Genomic DNA, 16344 nt, shown 5'->3' on the forward strand with positions numbered 1-16344 from the left:
TCGACGAGGTGGGGTGGGGGGACGTCTGAGCTGCACGCTGTTTGTACCAACAGTTGTTGGTGTGTGTGTGTTTGCAGGGGGTTCAGCGTGATGAGCGCTGTCTTTTAGCTTTTTAGGTAACGCATCTGTATTACGTACAGCTAGCTTAGCGCTACATCAGTACCGATGGGGGTGGGTTCGGTTTGACGCACAGTTCAGTTAGGGGAAACGCTGTATATATATTTAAGGCTTTATAAACCCTTTCCACACCTATTAACTTTTCCCACTCTCTTATAAACACTTCATATGCTCTTAAACACTTTGGCGATCGCACTGAAGATGATGATGATGAGATGAATGTACAGTAGTGCACAGCATGTACAGCACACACAATATTGGGTTTAAAAAAAACACACGATATAGTGAGTCTGCAAAAAGTGAACTGCAGTATAGTGAGGGACTACTGTTAATATATTAAAATACCTGATGGAGGATAAAATTACTCCCCCCACTCACCAGGATTTGTCACTCTGCACTGCCTTGGACAAACCAAGAAACTCTGTTCTTATATACAGTATAATTCCTACCCAGGTGAATATCTTGGACAAAAACATTCAGGTTTACTTGCTTTCCTTATTCAATTCCAGTGCAGAACAACACTTGCAGTGTTAATTAAGGTCACTTGCTTTAGTTGTGCACTCACCTCTTCAGAGATTTTTGTCTACGGGCGGGACGGACATTTTGCACGCTAGCTTAGCGCTACATTAGTGCTGGCAGTTTTTGCCCGGGTGGTGGGGTTGTGGGTGAATAACGTTTTGATAGGCAGGCACTCGGTTCTCTTGACAGGACGGGGAGCCCTTCTTGAATAACGGTAGGGGAAACACTGACTCATCTCGAAAATAGGCCTGTCACGATAACAAATTTTGCTGGGCGATTAATTGTCTCAGAAATTATTGCGATAAACGATAATATTGTTTGAAATTTGACAGTAATTAGTAATTGTTGTAAAATTTAAGAAGAAATTTTAGTTAATTTGTTTTGCATGTAATACTTTTTTGCTGACCACCGGATGGCAGTATAAGATTGAATCAAAGGATGGATAGTGAGGGAGGGAGCATCATGTCTCTTTAAGAAAAATGGGAGGGAGGCCCCTTGACGTGACGTGGGCTGTCTCTCCTTCTTTTATTCGGTTCTCAAAATGGTGGATGCTCGGTGTGATTTGAGCTCTTTAGCATAGCATTTTTCACACAAAGACTTTAATAAAAAATCAGTAAGCAAGTTCTCAGCTGTTTTTAACAGAGAAAAACAGCTTTTTACACGAAGGCACAGGTTTCAACCGTGAATTTTAGCGCTTCGACAAGACGGAGGTTTTTTCCCCAAGGTCGGCCTGTTAGCTTAGCTCGTAGCTTAGCTTCTCAACTTAGCTGCTTTTAACGATCCAAAAACGTGTTTTCGAACGGTTAAAATTGATTTTAAAGGGGAAAAGAGAAAGGGAGGGGTCGGTGAAAAGCACCGGAGTTGAGCCTTTTGTCATCCAGTGTCTTCAGTAGAAAGAGAGAGACACAAAGTAATGATAAAGCCGATAAATGAAAACGAAGTCGATAATTTTCATCATGCAATTAATTGATTTATTGTTTATTGCGACAGGCCTACTCGAAAACTACAAACATTTATTCAGATCCCTCAGGAATCATCGCTGTACTCTTTGTTGTCTTTAATAAAACAAATTAGTTTCTCTGGAGAGCAACATCATGTTTCTCCCTCCAACTTCTCTCTGAGCTGACTCTGCGCTTGTTTCTTTGCAGCTTCCTGTGACGACCTGTCCGTAACCCTGCAGCCAGTGAGTCGACAGGGCGAGAGGAGGACCGTAGCTCTGTCCGGCAGCAGCGACGCCCTCAGCTTCTCTTTCGACAACGTTTTACCTGGAAAATATAAAGGTTATTTGCAATTTAACGTGCATTTCCAGTCCCTGATTAGGTTTGCAGTTTGAGTTTGAAGTCAGCCAAGCATTGACCAAAAAGTCTGACGCGCACCTTCATTTAAATATCACACTAATTATTCTCCATTGATTGTGGAGAAAATCAATTTGTAATTAACACCTTTGGATCATAACTGGATTATAGTAGCAGCTTTCTGGAAGCAGAGAGGCTTCACGTGCCTCTCTGTGCTCTGTCTATCTATATCTCTGTTCACTTCACACAATCTGTTCATTTCCCTGCAAGCTGTCAGCACACACGTCCTCGAGGCGTCTTTGTTTGGTGTTGCCAGCTCAGACTGGTGTGAAACTTGGCATTCGTAAGTTTTTGTTAAAGATTATACCGTTTTAAGAACTCTCGAGTTTCCTCTGGTGTTATTTACTTTTACGTCGCATCTATTATTTCTTAGTCTCTCACTCTTTTTCTCCCATCAGTTGGTATTTCTCACGAGGAGTGGTGTTGGAAACACAAGTCCTTGGAAATGGAGGTTCTGGACTCGGACGTCTCGGGGCTCGAGTTCCGACAGATCGGCTACATCCTGCGCTGCTCCCTTTCCCACGCCATCACTTTGGTCAGTGATTCGTTTTCTTGTGTCGTACAAATTTGACCTCGACATCTGAAAGGAGCCATTTTTCCTAAGATCAGTGTGCTGTGACGGCCATCTTGAATAGATTTAACTCTAAAAGTTTACGGATTTCTGAATATGTTGCGCAGGAATTCTTTCAAGATGGCAGCAAACCCGAGAACGTCGGCGTGTACAATCTCTCCAAAGGAATCAATCGGTTTTGCCTCTCCAAACCTGGTGAGCTTCATTCACCTGACCTCTAAACACAAGTATTAATAATTAGCATATTGAGAAAATATTCGAGCGTAGCAGCTTTTCTCTCGTGTACAGTGTTTTGCACCAAAAGGTCCATGTCAGATTTAGCTAAATATAAAACTGGAACAAAGTAATTAATCAAATAAAAACGGCTTGTCCAGGTGTTTACAAAGTCACCCCTCGCTCCTGCCATCAGTTTGAGCAGGACTTCTACACCTACGATACGTAAGTAATGAAGTGTTTATTTCAGCGTTAAATAATGTTTTGTTTTGTTCAGCTCATCATGTGACTCTTGTTGATCTGTGTGCGACAGCTCAGCCCCCAGCATCTTGACCCTCACTGCGGTGCGGCATCACATGACCGGACTCATCACCACAGACAAGATTCTCGATGTCACCGTCACAATCAAGTAATGCTTTAGTTTATTAGTTTGTTTATTTGTCATGTGCAGGTTAACACAAGGTCAACAATTCAATGAAATTAAATATTCAGGATGAGAAGAACCATTTCAACTCATTAAAAAACAATAAATACTAAAGCATGCGTTAAAAATACAAAAGTGAAAAGAAATATAATATTTACAAGGTCCAATAGTATATAGTAAACAATGGTAGAATATAACATTGTAAGTGGGAATAATTAGTATAAATATTTCACAGGTAGTAATACAGTAGTCACTCATTTATCGCAGGGGATCCATACACTGAAGACCTGTGATAAGTGAAAAACCGCGAAGTAGGAATAGTACTACAACTAGTAAGTACCGGTAGTAGTTTATTTTAGCATTTATATATATATAAACATATTAAGGTGTTTTAAACCCTTCCCACACTCTTGCAATATTCTAAACAATGTTTCTAAACGCTCTAAAAGAACACAGAATGTCGTGATTTCAGCTCCCTGCCTCCTCTGCTCTTTGCCACCTGCAAGAGCTCTTGGCCACGCCCACTTTTCAGCTCTGCACGGAGAACAGCTGATCAGCTGCAGCAGGAAGTTTATCCTGCAGTAAAGGCTGCACAAGGGTGCAGCAAGTGCTAAATAATTTAAAATAATTTATTTTAAATAAAAATTCCATGCCAATCATGTGGCTCATCCATCAATCAGCTAATTGTGTGTCATGTCCAGTCTTATTTTGAAAAACCGTGAAAGAGCGAGTCCGCGATAAACGAACCACAAAGTAAAAAGGGACTACTGTCTTACATAAATGCACATGATACACATAACTGACATCTAAATAAGTCAACTTTATTTATATAGCACTTTTCATAGATAAAATCACAAAGTGCTTTACAGAAATACAGATACAGGCTTAAAATATAACAAAACAATAAGAGCAGCTAATAAAAACAGAAAGTAAAACACTTAACTAAAAGCTTGTCTGAATAAATATTGACAATCTTTCCAAGGGGGCTGATGTATAAAAGGAACAGAATAGCACCTAAGACTGAACCCTGAGGAACGCCATACAATAACGGAGTGATCTTATACTGTATGTTATTCACAAACATGAAAACGGTTCTGTTGCTCAGATAAGAGGAAAATCATTTAAGAACCGTTCCAGAATTTCCCAACTCATTTTGCAGTCGATGTAGCAGAATCTTGTGGTCGACTGTGTCAAAGGCTAATGACGGATCCAATAAAATCAATACACTGCTCTGACCAGAGTCTGCAGCCATCAATATAAAATGTACTACAGGGTTTGTGTGACAGGTTGTTGCACAGGTAATGAGTAACACTGAGATTAATTTAATTATGATGGTATGGTGGTGACATACATTATACAGCCACATAGTGCAGCAGCAATAAACATATTAGCTGTCACAGATTTGGCTTAGTGCAACGTTATTGTCAAGAGTTCAGTAATCTGACAGCTTGTGGGTAATAACTGTCTTTATAATTCTTTATAAGTCTTTAATAACTGTCTTTTCGTGCACGATGGCAGGCTCCTGTATCGTCTGCCTGAGGGTAGTAGACAGAAAAGTCCTTGTGCTGGGTGGGTGTGGTCCTTAATGATGCTGCGTGCTTTACGCAGACATCAGCTGTGGTAGATGTCCTGGATGGTGTGGAGACTGCTACCAGTGATGTCCTCTGCTGTTTGCACCACCCTCTGTAGTGTTTTCCGGCTCTGACTGGTGCAGTTCCCATACCACCCTGTGATGCAGCCTGTCAGCAGGCTCTCAGTGGTGCACCTATAAAAGTTTGTGAGGATGCTGATGTTCGTACCAAACTTCCTTAGTCTTCTTAGGAAGTAGAATTGTTGTCAGGCTTTGTCTCATTATTGTTGAACATCTGTCTCTCTGTCCATAATTTCTGAGCCACTCAAGATAATTTAAGGGAACTTCATTCACACATGCATCATCACTAGACGGAGTGTTGTCACAACCCTAGCTTCAAGGTCAAAGTCACAAATCAAGGTCTTTGCTTGCCGAGCCATTACTATACATTGCTGTATAATAGTTTGTTGATGGGCACAATGTGCTGTATGACGCACTCCTGTTTACTTTGTTTTTCCTTCTCGCTCAGATCGTCCATCGAGAGCGAGCCAGCGCTGGTGCTGGGCCCGCTGCGCAGCCTGGAGGAGCAGAGGCAGGAACAGCAGCTGCAAGAGATTCAGCTGAGACGCCAGGAGAGAGAGCGCCGCGCAGCCGAGGAGGAGGGAGGCGCCAAGGACGACAGTCCTCCTGTCCAAGAGAAGGCAGATGAACTAACAGGCCCCTTCCACTACGAGTTCTCCTACTGGGCCAGGTTGGTTACACAACATTTGAGCTGACAAAAAAAGGAGCACGTTGCAGGTTTCTGCTGAGTGTTTTCTTCCAAATTGTAACAGGAAGATTTTATTTTCTCTTTATGAGAAGGCCAACATGTTTTCAACCACAGAATACCTCCATTTTGTTTGTTTGACCCAAGTCAACGTCAGCTGCACTTGAAGCGCAGTTATGCAAAGTTGGATGTTGATAATTTTACAAGTGTCTAATTATGAAGCTCAGTTGTTCCAGAAGTTTGTGTTGGGACTATAAACTGTATCTAGATCTTTAACTGGAACCTGGAAGTTGAAGCTGGAATGGGACCAATTGTCCCTGGTGGTTTCAGTGTTATTTTTAAGTCCCGCCTCTGAAGCAAACAGAAATTTTATTTATTTTTCCCCCACAAGTTAAACCTTGTGGAGTCACGTACCTTCCTATCATATTTAAATTTTTCTAACACGTTTAGCTGTAATGAGTTATTTCATGGTCAAAGCAAAGTTTAGATGACACTTCTCCACTCATTCATAGTGAGTCAGCCATTTTGAAGTGCTGTTTGAAGTTTTAACTGTAATATTTCATCTACCATAAAAACTGGTCATGTGGTTCAGTATGTTTAGTACAGGACAACCGTAATTTTCAGACTATTGAGCGCACCTGAATATAAGCTACATCCACTAAATTAAAAAAATATAAAAAAATTAATTTTGTACATATTTAGGCCGCGCTTGTCTATAATCCAATATGTACCGGTAACATACACAAATATGTACAGTAAATAAAAATTCTCAACAGTGCCTGTAACACAGCTGGTTAAAAAATAAAATACAGTAGCCTAGCAGGAAGTCATTGATCGCTCTCTTCATCTTCCTTCTGTGCAAGCTTGTGCAGTCCTGCTCCGCATTGAAGCAAAAATTGCTCTGCGCATGCAGGGGATTCCCTCCTCATGGGGAGGGGGGATTCCACCCCTCCCCATTTCATTGACCCACTGTGACCTGTTCGGTAATTTCATTGGTCATATTTTTTTTAACCTTTATACAGGTAGTCTCAATGAGTCACAAGGACCCACCCCACAAGAGAGATGTGTATTCAGCAGCTGTGTTAGTGCCCGGGTGTGACAAGACTAAATATTTTGGCTGCATGAAGCTCGTTATTCCATTAAAAAAAAAAACATAAATTAGTCGCACGGTGTTCAAAATGTGTGAAAAAAGTAGCAGCTTATAGTCCGGAAATTATGGTACATCTGTGGAAATAGACCTGATCTGACACAGCGGGCTAACAGGCTAATACTAACCTCTGCAGTTTATTATTGGGGTTTTTTCCCCCTCAAACATGTTAAAAACACCTTTACACCTCTTGACGTCTTTAATGCAGGGTAGTTTGTCTTCTCATCTAACTGAGTGATGGGGCTTGAGAAATCTTGAAAAACTTAACGATTACCGTATTTTCCGGCATATAAGTCGCAGTATTTTTGCATAGATTTGTCAGTCCGTCGACTTATACGCCGAAGCGACTTGTATAAGGTTTTTTTTTCTTTCCATATTCAAAACGCAATTTTTGACTGACCCTTTAAATTTCGAAGAACTGCAACAGCTGGTGCAGGCGGAGAAACGCTGGAAAGCTAGCGGCTCTGGTTGCGATGGATGGATGGATGGCGCCACTCAGGCTAAATGAAGTTGTTTTGACCATTAAATAAACTCATAATAAATGCGACGGGTCAGCAGTGACGCATAATAAATGTGACTTATACTCCACAGCGACTTATACGCCAGAAAATACGGTATATAATAAATTATTCAAGTCTAAATACAAAGCATGAAAGATGTAAATTACAATGTAAACTGAGCCGCATTTCAAACGTTACAATGTTGTATGCTTTGTTTTTATTTTCACACACAACTCAAAAATCAGGTGTTCTGAATTGAACTGTAAAGTAGTTGATATTTATTCATGAATTTATTACATTGAATGTTTTATATAGCTACAGTTGCAGTCTGTGGTTGTGTAAAAAGATACAACACAAAGAAAACATGTAAAAGATATGTGTAAATAAATTTTTTGGTAATGTTATTGAGACAGATGACGTTTATTACATATCTTCAGCCAAAGCCAGCTTAAAATATGATGTCCATCACTTCAGATTCAAATGTGTATTCCGCTGTATGTTGCTTGTATTTATTTATGCAACACTTGGCTGTGAATACGCGGTGTATAGTATGACGTATTCTGCATTTAAGTAGTGTTGGAAATACAAAAACACTAGGCTGTCCTCTATATAGCCCACTATATCGTGACCTCGATGGAGGGAATGAACATTTCAAACGGCCTCTGTTTCCAAAAATACAACATGCAGCTCCCATGAAGCAGGTCCTGCTGGCTTCATTTCCCAACAAATACAGAAGGTCCATAATATATATGGTATATACACACTAGGGGCTATAAAAAACAGGAGAGGGAGTCTTGAGAAGATTGTGAGAAATCAAATTAATTTTAAAAGTGATCCAATAGCAGCATGCATAGTTAGTATAAATCTATTGCTAGCTGTGCTCCCAATGTTTTAACAGTTTTCAAAGTTCTCATTTACTTGACAGTGCATAAATAGAGATGAATGTGACTTGTAATTTCACAACACTTGGATTTTTGAAATCTAATAAAAACACCAGCTCAGAGAGATCTGGAGATTTATTTGTGTCCCCTTTTGCAGAGCAAATATGGGAATTGGAAACACCCTCCCTCTGTCCATATGGGGAGCATAACTTGAAAAACAAGGCAGGGACAGACTTCCATGTTGATGTGTGGCTGCATCTAGGCGTAAGTAAGGTTCATTTAGAAAATTGGGTTGCCACGTCAATATCCAAGATGGCCATTATATAAATACTGTATATAAAAACAGCCATCTCAGTCAAATCTAATCTATCTGAAAAGATTTGTAAGCTAGGTAGATAAATCAAAATAAAGGGTTAAATCATGTCATCTGGACAGTTTCTTTTTGGGAGAAACGTTTCCTCTTTCATCCGAAAGACTTCGTGAGGCCTGCCAACCCAGATCCGTCTTATAAATAGCACCTCCTTTATGTGTTTCAAGCCTCTGTGGAACTTCCACAAACTGGTTTTACACAATGCATGACAGGATTTTACGACGGAGCTTTAGGGCCGCGCTAAGAAAAAAAAAATTACGTTGCCTTGCTAAGAAAAAAAAAAATTAAAAGCCATAAAATTGCGAGAATAAAGTTGTAATTTACGAAAATAAAGTCGTACAAGACATTTTTTTTTTTTTGCAGCTCTCTTTAATTAATTTTTTCCACGAGTCGGATCCACAATGCGACCTGTCAATCAATCCAGTAGGCGTGTCAGCAAATGACCAATCTGAAGCTAAATGCTCTTTACCTGCAGAGCTGCGCTGCAGCCCATCAGAGCGTACCACCTTACTGTAAGCAGGTTCAAAGTCCTGATAATAATCTGATGTTGATGTGCTAACAGATTAACTATCTCTTTATTTGTAAAACCAATACCAAAGTATAACTTAACAAGATGCTCAATATTCTTCATTTTACCACAGTTAAAATGCAGTAAACCCTGTTTTATCGTGTTTGAGCTTGAATAATATTACGACTCATTTAGCTTCGGATTGGTCATTTGCTGACACGCCTAAAGCTCTGCGGTTGGATTTAACTGGTTTTTTGTGATTTATCTACCTGGATGATTGAGCTTTCAAACCTTTTTCTGAACCGTTTTGGCCAGGTTGTCCTCAGGCTGTTTCTGTGAGTAACAAGTTGGCCATCTGGCTTAAAACATTTTGATTGCTATACACGATGATCGATGTTTTGGACGGATGGTCCCTTTTTGCATGTGTAAAGCCAGTTTCTGGGAGGGCTGACTTGAAACACATCAAGGAGGTACTATTTATAAGACAGATCTGGGTGGCAGACCTCAGATTGATGAAGTCTTTCGAATGAAAGACGAAACACACCTCCCAAAAAGAAACTGGTCTACATGACGATTTAAACTTTTTTGTGACTAATCTATGTAGGTTTTTTTTTTTTTTTGTATTGCTTAAAAGTATAGTTTGCACAAGCGATTGGGGTGTCCAAAGTTTATGCTATGGTAGCCAAGACCACTGATGACCACCCACTGGCTCCACCATTGCACATGGTGGTGGATAAAATTACTCCCTCCACTTGCTAGGATCTGTGTTTATGCTCCACCTAGGACACAACAAAAAAAACACCTACCTCTCTACTTATATACTGGTGCTTGAATATGTTGCACAAAAACATTAAGGTTTACTTGCATTCCCTGTTCAGTTCGGGTCCAGAAAAACATTTTTGAAAATTGCAAAAATTAATTATTCAGAACCCTTAGCGACAGGGGACATTGTGTACCTTGTGAATCCTACTTATCGTGAAGGGAGGTAAATTTTCTGGTGTAACTTTCAGGGCTGGTGAGAAGATCACAGTTACTCCTTCCTCTAAGGAACTGCTGTTTTACCCCCCGGAAGTGGAGGCAACTATCACAGGAGGTAGGATCCATCTCACATTGTAAAGTATTAGTGGGTATGTCCAAGCTTTAGCCTGGTGCCTTATGCATTTGATTGTTTTTCACTGTCTGCTGCAGGAAAAAAAATTTTTTATTCTGAAATAGAACATTCAGACCCAGATACAACCCACTCTCTTTCTGACAGAATCGTGTCCAGGTCGGCTGGTGGACATTATCGGGCGTGCAGGTCTCTTCTTAGAGGGCAAGGTGTCTCCAGAGCTCCAAGGTGTGGAAATATCCATCACAGAGAGAGGAGCTGCAGCACCGCTCATTACTGTGGCCACTAATGAGATGGGAGCCTACAGGTATGAAAACCCAGACTGGAAAATAGGAAGCACACTCGTTACATGGAGGATATTTGAGACTGAACAATGATGCCTTCAGGTTTTGCTGTGAAACTCATGGTCATAGACGGGTGTTATGACTTGGTGTGTGCGGCTCTGATGGTGTCAACTTATTATAATTGTTGTCATCAGATATAGGATGTACAAGAATGACTTCTTGTCTTCTCTGAATAGGAGAACATAATACTAATAGGCCAATCAGTTCACTTTGTGTCATCATAAACATGAACATTATGGCGATATTTGACTCTAAATGATTTTGTTGAGCTTTTCTTTTACTGGAGCAGAATGACTGATACATCATCTTATCATAACGAGAGAGAGAATAAAAATACACACAGCCTCTTCATATGAAGGATTTACTCGTCCTTGAGCTTCCAAAAGGTCTTACTCTCTGAAATATCTTCTTCGAGTGAATCAGTCAGAATTCACTGAACTTCAAGCATAACTTTACAGCCAGTGCTTAATTTGAGCTGGATCCTGCTGGAACAGAATCCTGGAACTCCCTTATTTTGATAGGATGCTTCCTGTAACTGTTTACTAGGATCCGGCTTGGATCCGTTAATACTCAGACTTACGAATAATAAAGTTATGAACAAATATGACTGCTGTGAACAAAAAGAACTTATCCTGGATTTGTAACTGAAAATAATTACATAAACACTAATTTTAAACACAACGGCCACGATTTGCTTCTTCAAGTGAAGCATTTCCACGTCTACCCTTAAAGAAATCTCCGCCCCTAAAAATGTTGAAGTGCTGAGCTGGCACCAAGTCCCATAGTGGAAAAAAACAGTCAGCTGGTGTTAAGATGGTTTCTGGGGCTCGCCCTCTCCCCCGTTTCACATGTGGAGTCGAACAACAATGTTCACAAATGTAGGAAAACATAGATATTTAACAACTCGTTAAAATACACCAAAATGCAGGAAATCACATCTACTTTATTCAAATTTTTCAGAGAGAGGACCCTCAGACCCCAGCCCCCCAACCTCCCCTGCCGGCCTGCCTGCTATATGTGTTTTGGCATCGATCAGTTTACAAATTAAGCCCCATTTACAACGTACTGCTGTTCAACTAAGAATACGCTGACTGTATTTAAAAGTTGTGTTTGTGCCAGAAAACTAATGCACTTAATTGGAATCTGCTAATTGGGTGGAGAGATGGTGTAGAGGTAGGGCAGTCGACCTGAAACCAGGAAGTCACAGGCCCAACTCCCCATCATGCCCGCATGTCGTGTCCTTGAGCAAAACACCTAATCCCTAATTGCTCCCCGGGCACCCACATGGCCGCCCACTGCTCCACCTGGGTGCATCTCTCATGTGATGGGTTAAATGCAGAGAACTAATTTTGTCATTGTTATGGGAACATACAATGATGACAACACATAGCACTTTTTATTTTTAAATTCTGATAAGAAAATTCCAAAAATGGCAGCATGAATACTCAGTGGTTAGTACTGTTGCCTCACAGCAAGAAGGTCCTGGGTTCAATCCCCGGTTGAACCTGGGGTCTTTCGGTGTAGAGTTTGCTTGTTCTGTCTGTGCTGCATGGGTTTTCTCCAGGTACTCCGGTTTCCTCTCACAGTCCAAAAACATGCATGTTAGGTTGCCTTCCTAGGCCTCCCTCGCAGAAAAGATCTGTGATCTCAATGCGATTTGCCCAGTTATATATGGGATTTGCCCAGTTATATATGGGATTTGCCCAGTTATGTAAAGGTCAATAAATACATTTTTAAAATCCATCCAGATGTCTGACAGAAGCTTTTTTTTAAATGGCTTTTAGAAGCATCTGGACAAAGCTGCCGTTATGAAGTTAAAAAAGGTTTTGTTTGTGACCGTCTGTTGTTGGAACATGAAGGGCGCAAAGTGGTTCAAAACATCAAAGTCTATGCTCAATAATCCATCCCAATCCAAATACGGCCATGGCTGCCTCAGACGAGTCGACGGGGGAGAGGGTGGACTCCAGAAACATCTTATCCCCATCAAACTGGTTGGCCCACTATGTGAGTGTGCTACTTATAGGACCGAGTTTGTTGTGGTTCCTCAGACTGATGAAGTCCCTTGGATGAAAGACAAAACGTTTCAACAAAAGAAACCGTCCAGAGGACCTGACTGAACTTTGTTGGAATTTTTACTTGGATTCAACAACGTTCAGTCAGGTCACCTGGACGGTTTCTTTCTTTTTTTTCTTTTTTTTTGCTGAGACGTTTCGTCCTTCATCCAAAAGACTTCTTCAGTCCGTGGAGCCACAGACAAACTGGAGTCCCACAAGCACCACCTGCCATAGTGGAAAAAAACAGTTTGCTTGTGTTAAGATGGTTTCTGGGGTCCGCCCTCTCCCCCATCAGCTCCTCTAAGGCAGCCATACCAAAATGGTTCAAAACACCAAAGCCTTAGAGGAGTTGACAGGGGGGGGGGGGGGGGGGAACCATTTTAACACCAGCTAACTGTTTTATTCTACTATGGGAGTTGGTGCTTGTGGGACTCCAGTTTGTCTGTGGCTCCTCGGACTGAAGAAGTCATTTGGATGAAGGGCGCAACGTCTCTTCAAAAAAACAAACCATCCAGGTGACCTGATTGAACATTGTTGGATTTGTACCTGGATTATTGAGCATGGACTTTGATAATTTAATGAAACTTGATACACAAACGCATCATCACTGAGAGTGGTGGCGCAGTGGTTAGAAGATGGGTTTGTGATCGGAAAGTCGCAGGTTCACCTCCCGGTACCATCAACATCAAATTGTGGGTGGAAAAGGTGAAACACCCACACCTCCCTCCACCCTCATTCGCCCCACTCTGGGCCCCTGAGCAAGGCCCTTAACCCCCACCATCTGCTCCCTAAACAAGTCTCTCTTGAAAATGAGTTCTCATGGCTCAATGAGACTACCTGGATAAATAAAGGGTAAATGAAAATGAAAATCACTAGACGCAGTGTCACGTACACTGTTCATCACCCCAGCGCCAAGGTCAAAGGTCACAAATCAAGGTCAAATGATCTACCAAGTCTATTGCTTGTCAGGACCACTGCTATACAGTGCTGTATAATTGTTGACGGGCGTATAATGGGCCGTGTGCAATACTGTTATTCTGTAATTAGACCGGTCTCTCCAGTGGTGTTGCACCTACTTTTTAAAGGTTCTTTCGTAAAGTTAACCCAGCTGTTTCCATCTTCCGTTTTCTGTGGCTTTAACATTAGGAGGTAATTACAGCCCTGCATGCATCTCCTCTCATGTCTTCTCATTTTCTTCGCTCTCCCCTCTGTCTCAGTGTGGGTCCGCTCCACAGCGACCGGCTGTATGACATCTCTGCCAGTAAGGAGGGTTTCGTCCTGAGTCCGGTGGAGGGAACCCCAGGAGACTTCAAGGCGTTTGCTCTGGCCGGTGTCACCTTCAAGGTACACGTGACCGTCGTCTTCACACGTGTTCATTCAACATTACATTTCACTAATTGCCAGCCTCTTTTATACGTTGCACTGCTCAGTTTTCATCTCTTCTGATCGTGATGGTTTAAAGTGAATATGAAATGGCGTGATGAAAAGCTCGTGTTAGCCGCCTTTTTCCCCTCTGAATGTTTTTGCAAAGTGTAATTAAAAGAACTCGTGGATGGCTCAAGCTGTTTTGTGTTTTGCTGTGGGCTGTTGGCCTTTGTGCTGCCTTCGTTAAAAGGCTGCACCATCACCTCCTGCGACCATGAAAACCTTACACAAATTAGTATTAGTCTGTCTTTCAGACGGAGTGATGAATCGCTTTGAAGTTTGTTCCTCGTCTTTTTCTGCCTTTGTTTATCCTTCACATGCACATCCTTACTGAAATAAGGATGTACATGTGACTCTGGCTTCTCCTGCCAGACCAGTTTTAGAGCTCAGTGGCCTACGTTTGTGTAAGTTTTCAGATTTTCTGGGAAAAACGGTTTAAAACGTTCAAATGTTCCTCTTTTGCTGTAGATCATATCGGAGGATGGACAGCCTCTGTCTGGCGTCCTCCTGTCTCTGAGCGGGGGACATTTTCGGTCCAACCTTTTGACACAGGACACCGGCGTGCTCACCTTCAATAACCTGGTGAGAAAGCAGCCCACAAAGGGTTTACTTCTTCTGCGTCTCGTCTTAAGTAACCGTGGCGTTTTCCCTCAGAGTCCCGGTCAGTACTACTTCAAACCAATGATGAAAGAGTTCCGCTTCGAACCTGCGTCTCAAATGATTACAGTGGAGGAGGGTCAGAGCCTAAGCATCAACATAACGGGCATTAAGACGGCATACAGGTAAGCACACGCATCTCTTTCTGAATTAAAGGCCCATTGAAGAAGTGCGTATCGTCTGCCACCTTCTATGCCAGAGTTTGAACTTAAGATCATAAATGTGAGTGAGAGAGAATGGTCATTTGTCTCGTTTGTCTCTATGTGTCCCTGTGATTGACTGGAGACCCTTCATGGGTGTACCCAGCCTCTTGCACAGTGGTAGCTGGACATGGGCAGTAGAGACCCTCGTGACCCAAAAAGGAAGAAGTGGGTAAAGATGATGGATGGATGTTAAGAATGGAAGGTAGTCAGTTGGTTGTGGCAACCATCTGGAATTGAGTTGACTTGAAACGTTAATCAGTTGTTGATGTCCATAATGACTACTTTCTATAAATATAAAATTTTATCCAGCGCTTTGTGAGCTATTTTGCTAACAGACACACAGTAGAAAAACTTCTTCTTTTTTTCGTCAGCATATGATATAAAACAGGCCGAACACATGACGTCTGTTGTTTATGTGCATTTTTGTGCTGCTGTGCCCAGCTGCTACGGAGCAGTGCAGTCCCTGAGCGGTGATGCAGAGAGGGACGTGGCTGTGGAGGCCGTGGGTCAGGGAGACTGCAGCCTCTACAGCGAGGACACGGTCACTGACGAGGAGGGTCGATTCAGGCTCAGGGGTCTGCTGGTAAGACTTCAGACTCGGAGGGTTTAAAGTGATCGCATGCTGCAGGTGCTGTAATGGATCACAAACAAACAGTGATTTGACCTTACAAATTAGAATTTGTAGGTGATTAACTCAGCTGACATATTGAACTGAATGTGACTGTAATCTAGGCCTGTCACAATAAACGATAAATCAGTTAATCGCATGATAAATGAAAATTATCGAGCTCGTTTTCATTTATCGGCTTTATCGTTTCTTCGTATCTCTTTCTACTGAAGATGCCGGATGACAAAAGGCTCAACTCTGGTGCTCTTCACTGACCCCTCCCTTTCTCTTTTCTCTTTAAAATCCATTTTAACTGTAAAATTGCATTTTTGGATCATTAAAAACAGCTAAGCTGAGAAGCTAAGCTACGAGCTAAGCTAACAGGCCAACCTCGGAAAAAAACCTCCGTCTTGTCGAAGCTCCAAAGTTCATGGTTGAAACTCGTGCCTTCGTCTAAAATTTCTCTACAAAAAAGAAGCTGAGAACTTGTTTACAGATTTTTTATTGTTTTGTATGAAAAATGCTAGCTCAAACCACTCCGAGCATCCGCCATTTTGAGAACCGAAGAGAGACTGTCCATGTTGCGTCAAGGGGTGTCCCTCCCATTTTTCTTAGAGACACGCTGCTCGCTCCATCCTATGGTTCAAATAGTCTTATACTGCCATCCGGTGGTCGAAAAAAGGTACTACAAACTACACAAAGTTTGTTTTCTCAGTCATCCAGGTATATAACAACAAAAAAGGTTGAATCATGTCATCTGGACTTCGTTTTTTATGTTAAAAAGAAACGTTTCGCCCCTCATCCAAGAGGCTTCGTCAGTCTGAGGCCTAGCCATCTGGTATTACCCAGAAGCCACCCTGACTCTTGTGTTTCAAGCCTGCCTCAGATACCCCTGAAGTCTGGCCTTTTCACTAATGGTTTCAAAAACACAAAGTTTGTTTTCTCAGTCATCCAGGTATATAACAACAAAAAAGGTTGAATCATGTCATCTGGACTTCGTTTTTT

General features: G+C 41.7%; 1 protein-coding gene across 1 annotated transcript in view; it reads left to right on the plus strand.

Annotated features, from left to right (window-relative positions):
• Positions 1-16344, plus strand: part of nomo (nodal modulator) — a 48956-nt gene that overhangs the window by 26768 nt on the left and 5844 nt on the right. Inside the window, 12 exon segments of the mRNA XM_037689697.1 lie at positions 1785-1916; positions 2390-2526; positions 2670-2757; positions 2937-3000; positions 3089-3184; positions 5299-5520; positions 9952-10034; positions 10197-10356; positions 13665-13791; positions 14341-14454; positions 14527-14654; positions 15174-15315. Of these exon segments, the coding sequence (XP_037545625.1) occupies positions 1785-1916; positions 2390-2526; positions 2670-2757; positions 2937-3000; positions 3089-3184; positions 5299-5520; positions 9952-10034; positions 10197-10356; positions 13665-13791; positions 14341-14454; positions 14527-14654; positions 15174-15315 (1493 nt within the window).

The sequence above is a fragment of the Nematolebias whitei genome, chromosome 16, assembly GCF_014905685.2.
Source record: "Nematolebias whitei isolate Nwh7 chromosome 16, NemWhi1, whole genome shotgun sequence".
NCBI lineage: Eukaryota > Metazoa > Chordata > Actinopteri > Cyprinodontiformes > Rivulidae > Nematolebias > Nematolebias whitei.